This window comes from Prosopis cineraria, unplaced genomic scaffold (genome assembly GCF_029017545.1).
Source record: "Prosopis cineraria cultivar Desert tree isolate PC_DT_omini unplaced genomic scaffold, ASM2901754v1 PC7, whole genome shotgun sequence".
In the NCBI taxonomy this organism is placed as follows: domain Eukaryota; kingdom Viridiplantae; phylum Streptophyta; class Magnoliopsida; order Fabales; family Fabaceae; genus Prosopis; species Prosopis cineraria.
Window position 1 is genome coordinate 17,449,997 of NW_026555338.1, and position 7,419 is coordinate 17,457,415.

The window sequence follows — 7,419 nt, forward strand, 5'->3', positions numbered from 1 at the left end:
GCGTATAGGATATGTAGGAATTGAGTAGCAAATGGGGATTGTTGAAGTTTGTTTTGCTTCTTTTGGATTCATAGTCTCATGCTGGCTATTGTAAGTGAAAATGACAAACATTGGCTATTGATTTGATAATTAGTTCTCAATGTTTCTGCATAATTAATTATTGGATCTTTTCTCAATTGGTTAACACAAGTTGAAAAAAAAAAAAAAAGCTTTTGCTATGCATATTGAAGAGGTGAGAGTTTCGTGAGTCAAGGTGTTCTAGGAGGGTTTCTTATTTGGTTAGTGTAAGAAGTGGAGGCGTTGTCTAGCTTGTGCAACCAAAAGGTTTCTGATTATTGATATTAAGGCTAGCATCTGGTGACTGGTACAGCTTGGATAAATTTGTGTCACTGTTGTGACTCAATCAGTGCATATCTTTTTTGTTTTTGTTTTACTTTATTTTGGTCATTGCTTAATTTGTTTTTCTGTTGTGATTTAATTAGTGCATATTATTTTGGTCATTGCCAAAGTTGATATTCCTTTTCCCTTTTCTTTTGCAAATAATTCTTTGGCTCTCTAAGTATTAATGTTTACAGTTTTGACTGTATGTGTATAGCTGCTGTATTATTTCCTTTCGGTTTTGTGGAGAGGTGATTGAGGGAGATATATTTCTTCAAAACCTGCCAAGTATCATTACTACCCCTGTTTTCGGTACATAAATCACAGTATAGTCCTCATCCCCCCACTCGCCTCATCTTTTTGAGTCATTTGGGAAGTTTATAGTGTCTACTTTTTGAGTTATTTAAAAAAGAAAAATTTTGGCCTAGCATAGCAGCAAACTAAATAAAATGAACCAAATCGTTGAAATAAGACGCATAATATCAATTGAATCTTAGTGGAGTGGGGTTGGCGAATATATTCAGGAATAGTTGGTGAAACCAAAGTAGAAGGAAAAGACTGAGAAGAAATGGAAGATCATTCATGCTACAAGAATAGAGGGCTTCTATTTCTGTAAATAATGTTTATCTTTCTCTCAATTTCTTGGGCAAATTTTCTCATTACTATTCTTTTGACATAGAATTCTGCTTAGAATAGACAATATATCTTGAGTTTAAATGCCATTCTATCCTTTCAGACATAGATTTTGCTAAGGGGAGATAGAAGTGTTGTCGAACTACTTGAAAGTGAATTGCGGGAACAAGTCTTAGAAAATCATTGTTGGAGGGGGATCAGCTAAAAATCCCAATGCACAATAAAGAACGTTCTACAATTTTTTTGGCATCCTTCTGCTATTGGAAAAGATCTTCTCTCAATAGAAAAATTTGGTCTCGTATATGCAAGTCACTGAAGTCTTTTTCTAGGGGTTGGGACATTATAAATTTGTAATTCTAAAGGTACACTGATATTTCCTGGTAATAGTGCAGATGATCCTGAAGACTTTGTTTGTTCTTAGAATTTTTATGGAACTCTTGAAGGTTTACGGTGATGGAGAGTTCAAGTGGCACTATGGGCATGTTTCTGAGTTTCTCATGCAAAATGAGAATTCAAGACCTGTTTTACTGTTGTATTGTATCACATAATTATTTGTTATATTTTTCATATATTTTTGTCAATAGAGGCAATTGTTTTTTTTCTTTAAGGGATCTTCGACGCATTTGATGGGGATGGCTATGTCACCTGTGCACGCAATTTTGAATAATTCTTTTCTTATCCATTTATTTTTTCATATCGATGCATAATGTTTAATTTCATTTATTGTTTTACATAAATAGGAGGTTAATTTCATATTTACAAACAAAAATGAATTTTATTTGTTAAAAAACTTTTTTCAAAACCATAAAATAATTAGAATTGTTCTTGATGAAGATTTGATTGTAGACGATTTCTAATAACTAAATTATTTCAGAGTTCTTTTTATTAATATTCTTCCAAGATTATATTGCTGATCATCCATGCAATGCATATGGATGATTGTTGCCCTCTATCTTGCTAAGTAGTGCCCATGGTTAATATGTATACTGTATAGAGTTATTCTATGCATGTCTAAAAAATTAAAGAATTTCATATTTTAATTCTTTTGGCCGAAATTTCAAATTTTAATTGCTTCATTAGTACAATTATAGATATGTTTTTCAATATGTAGAAAATCTATGTCCTCTTCAATTATCATATTATTCAATTAAAATTAAAATTTATTTGCCCTAACATTTTTATTAACTTAAATAATTTTTTTGGCTGAACTTAACTTAAATAATGAAATTTTAAAACAAATCAAAATTGCCTCTTTCATTACAATTTTTTTTTCTATTTTTTAATTTAATATTATATTAACAAAATTCCTTTTACCTTTGTATGACCTCAAACCCATGCAACACACAGGATTAGAACATTTTCTTTAACGTCAAAAACTTTTGATATATGTCAAGCCTACATTTCATTTTGTTTAACATCAGAATATTTTTATTTAAATTGGTTTGTTTTTGTAAATTTTGTTATCCATATTACTTTTATCATTTTTCTTAATTAAAAAATTGTACAACACACAGGATTAAGTCTAGTTCAAGGACAAAATTTAGTAAAACAAAGGAAGTCCACTAAATGTGCGACATTATTATTTCCTGGAGACCAAACATGTAGCTCCTACCAATAAAAGGAGTATTTTCCATGACAATAATGTAAACTGTCACTATATTTAATTACTAGTGATACCGAGTGCTGTCTGCAAAAACTTATTAAGATTGCTCTACACAAAACCTTATTATGATAACTCATCACATGTTTCCTTTTTTTAAAGTGAAGTCTTCTATTAATATATAATAATATACAACAAAATTGAAAAAAGAAAGATATTTCTGGCTAAAAAAATTAAAAATTAAAAATTATTATTATTATTATTATTGACAGTATAAATTGATTAGACATTAGGGAGAGGTCATCAAGAAATGAAAATGATAAATATCAAACAAAATAGTTTATTTTTAGTCCACTCTAATGAAAACAAATGATTTACCTTCACGCAATGTTAATTAAAGTCATCTTTATTTTGAACCCAATGGTTCGGTCTATATCTGTATTTGTCCTTAAAGAATTTCTTTCCAAAAATTATTCAAAATTATAATTTTCACAAATATATTATATTGAGTAATTTACATGTTTTTATATCTTCAAGAAAGAAGAAGACCTAAGTTGAACAATAAAAATAAAAGATTCTTCATTCCCAACTTCACATCCAAAAGGTGGCCTTCGACCCAAATAACTTAATTTGTTAGGTCTGATATCATGCAATTCAATAGAATTTATCAAAATATCAAAACAAAGTAAGCCAAAACGATAAAAATATCATACTTTTCTGGAGACCGAATCTTTACCTCCATCTTAACCATCGTAAGTTTTAAAGTAAAGTCTTCTTACCTTTCCTAAGTCTTAATATTAATTACTATCATAACTTCATGCCAATTGTTCCTTATTTTGTTAGTAATCATTCATAGTTCGCATTTTTTACAGTACATTTATTTAGCATTTTATTTTTATAAGCGCACGTTTAATCTTCTAATTTTATATAAGATTTTACTTTGGTTCTTAGTTTTATAAAATATCTCTAGTCTTTTAACTCTAACATTATTAGTCTCAAATTATAATTTTTTGTGTCAATCATTATTATTTTAAAAACTTATACTTAATATGTCAACATTTAATAATATTTGGTCAATATTTTAAAGTTAATGTCGGCATTTTTTTGGTCAATGCAACTAATGATATTAGTATTAGAGAACTAAGATATTTTATAAAATTAAGATATCAAAATAACATCTCATGCAAAGTTAAAGTATCAAATGTACTTTTTTGTTCTTTTTTATTTTTTTATTTTTATTTTTATTTTTTGCTATTTTTTGGCTCGTCTAAAGCTGAATAGGCTTATCTTATTACAATGAAATTTTTGCCAACCTAATTGAATTTTTCCTAATTTCTTTTGGATCCAATTGTAAATATCACTGTCAATTAAGTGAAGCCCTAAAAATATTATTATTCCTTTATTTAAGCCCAAAAGTCGTCTGCCCCAAGAAAAGCCCAAAACATATTGAATGTCCGTTTCTGTAAACTATAGACCGAAAGTAGCTTTTTGTTCAACCATTTATTTAATTACTCCACAATTATATGTTCTTGATCCAGGCATCAATTTATAAAGATGATGAAGCAAAAAGTAAATGTGGCTAAATATGCAGACATGGGAAAGAAGAACATTATTGTAAAGCCTGAAAACTTTTCATACTATCATCACTATGACTGGGAGTAGAACTTTCTCAAAATACATTAGAGACGTAACTTTGTATAGACACAAATCCATCTGGAGATAAACAATAGCAACAAAATGCAATTACAGACACAAGTACACAAGTCGATCCACAATTTGTTTCTTCTTAACACCACCGACGTTACAGCTTATACCACATAAAATCAAGGGACTGAAAATACTTATACCTCCAAGATGTACTGTACAGCAAAGGACCAATTACTACCCAAAATCCTGAAACAAATCCCAATGACATACTCACATAAAACCAATTGATTCTATGTTCATGAGCTTCTTTCTCATTGTTGTCTTGTTCAGGGACATTATCAGTGCAATAGTTTTGCAGTGGAGGACCACATAAATAATTGCCCACAAAACTAGACACCTCAAAACTTTGCAACTGGGTGCCCGTTGGAATTTTCCCAGTCAAATTATTGTAGGACAAGTTCAACTTGTTCAAGAAATTCAATTTGGACATGCTTGGTGGGATTTCATAACCAAGTTGATTTTTTGAGAGATCCATTGTCTCCAACCATTTCATATTGCCAATACTTTGAGGAATATGGCCATGCAAAATATTGTTGGACAAGTTCAAAAAAATCAGCCCCATGAGGCTTGTGATTTCTCTTGGTATCTCTCCAGATGGTTTGTTGCTTGAAGGGTCAATACTTGTGACAAGTCCTACAAACCTATATTCATAATCTCTTCCTTTCAAATCAAGAAGCACATCAGATATAGAATAGAAAGTGTCATTTCTGAAGCTCCTCAAGTATATATATGAAGATTTGTTCTTTACCAACATAGCATTCAAGTGGTTGATGCATTTTGGTAGCTGTCCAGTCAAGTTGTTATGTGCAAGATTCAAAATTTGTAGAAATTTTGAAGAACATATTTGATTGGGAATCTCACCAAAAAAATTGTTTGATTCTAGGAGAAAACCTTCCAAATTCAACAGAATTTGTCCTACCCACAAAGGAATTATACCTGAAGATTGATTTTTTCTGAGATCCAAGAGAACCAATTTAGTATTATTCTTTAGACAAACAAGAAAATTTCTTGAAAGTAAGTTGTTCTGAAGTTGTAAGGAGCCCAACCATGGTAAGGATCCCAAGGATGTGGGCAAGTTTCCACTAAAAAAGTTGTCATCAAACTTCACAATGACTAGATTTTTCCACATCATCCAACAATCTGGTATTGCACCAGACAATTTATTTGATGCCAAATTGAGATGCACTAACTTCATTGGCTCTTCCATCTTTTGACATAGCAAGGAGTCTATGGATCCAGAAAACCAGTTACTTGAGAGGTCTAAGTAATACACATAAGGTGAAATGTGTGGTAAATGACCACTTAAGTGATTTGAGCGTAGATCAATGCTTGAGATATTGATGGGATTCTTCAATGTATCAGAAATCTCTCCATGGATATCATTGTTAGAGAAATCAAAATATGAAGCATGGGGAAATGCATCCCAAACCCATGGGGGAATATAATCAGAGATGTTGCTATTGGATATGGACAAATCCTCAAGACACTTGAGTGATTGCACCCATGATGGAAAGTAGGGACCTAAGTGCCATGAGTCCATGTACAAGACTTTCAACTTTTGAAAAGATGGAATCCAATTGGGACCCACTTTTAAAATGAGTTTGTTTCTTGATGCAAAAAATTCATGTAGCTTGGCAAAACTAGCAAGGTGTTCCTCGTGCACCTCTCCTTGAAAAAGATTGTTGCCAATGCCAAGTGATTGTAATGATACAAGGGATTGTATCGCATCAAAAGGATTCCCATTGAATTGATTGCCATCGAGATAAAGATGATTCAAAGAGGTAAAATTTCTTAATGATTCAGGAATTTCACCTTGAATAGAATTATCATAAGCATCAAGATAAGCAAGATTTTTGAAACTCCCAATTTGTTTTTCAAATGACCATATAGCTTTCAACTAGATAAATATAAACTCTCCAAGGTGTTTAAAGCACATCTTGAGATTATTCCCAATATTTCAGAAATTTGTTGATTGCATTTCATGTTTGAGAAAGAGACACTTCTTAAGTTACAAAGATTTCTTAAAGAGCTTGGAATTGGCCCTCCAAGATGATTATATGACGAATCAAGAGTAACCATAGAATTCAAGTTCCCAAACCCATATGAGATTGTTCCATGCAAATTGTTGTCACGAATGCTAAGAGACTTGAGATGGCTCAAACTATAAAACCAATCAGGGATAGAAGAATTAAACAAATTAGAAGATAAATCAAGATCTTCAATGAGAGTGAGATTTTGAATGCCATTTGGGATGAAACCTGGCAAAAAATTATCACTTAATTCAAGAGAAACCAAATTTTTAAGTTGAAAAATCCACTTTGGAATGGAAGAAGTTCCAAAATTAGAAGAACCTTGAAGACCAAGGATTGCCAAAGATGTAAAATTAGTCACAATGGTTGAATCAAAATGATGATGAAGAGTACACCACATCAAGTGCAACTCTGTCAATGAGGGAAATGATTGCAAAACATGCAACCAATCAAATGCATTAGATAGATTCACATAACTTAATTGTAGATATTTGAGGGATGAAAGGGATGAAAGCCATTGAAGATTTTCTGGAAACAATGATATCCTTTCCATGTCTTCATAATGAATACCCCAATCAAGATCAAGATAGAGTAGGCCAGAAAGATTCCCAATTTGGTGAGGAATGGGTCCAGTGAAAGAATTACCTCCAAAGTCAAGATGGATCAAATTGGAGATATCTGCTATTTGGTGAGGAATGCTTCCATTGAGAGAATTACTTTCAAGGTCAAGATAGATCAAACTGGAGAGCTTTGCTATTTGGTGAGGAATGCTTCCACTGAATCTCGCATAAGAGAGGTTTAGGTATGTCAAACTCTTCATTGAGCCAAGGAAACTTGGAATTTGCATGGGGCCAAAGTCATTGCCACTCTAGTCCAAGTATCTCAAATGTTTCAAATCAAGTATTGAAGGATGTATTTCACCTCCAAACCCTAACATATCATTAGCATAATAATAAGAAGGTGGAGAAGTTCTAAGGTGAAGTTGAAGAATATGGCCAGTTACATCATCGCAAACAATTGATGTCCAATTGTAGCAATTTGTGTCCTTGGACCAAGAGGCTAACCTGCTTG

The 7,419-nt window shown here is 31.8% G+C and overlaps 1 protein-coding gene across 1 annotated transcript; it reads right to left on the reverse strand.

The window, feature by feature from the left end:
• Positions 1-4,290: 4,290 nt before the first annotated feature.
• LOC129316532 (receptor-like protein EIX2) lies at positions 4,291-7,195 on the reverse strand. The gene is made up of 4 exons (XM_054960951.1): positions 6,670-7,195; positions 6,331-6,576; positions 4,459-6,130; positions 4,291-4,324 (listed from the first exon to the last, which is right to left on the reverse strand). The coding sequence occupies exons 1-4, from the start codon at positions 7,193-7,195 to the stop codon at positions 4,291-4,293; spliced, it is 2,478 nt and encodes an 825-aa protein (XP_054816926.1).
• Positions 7,196-7,419: the final 224 nt, after the last annotated feature.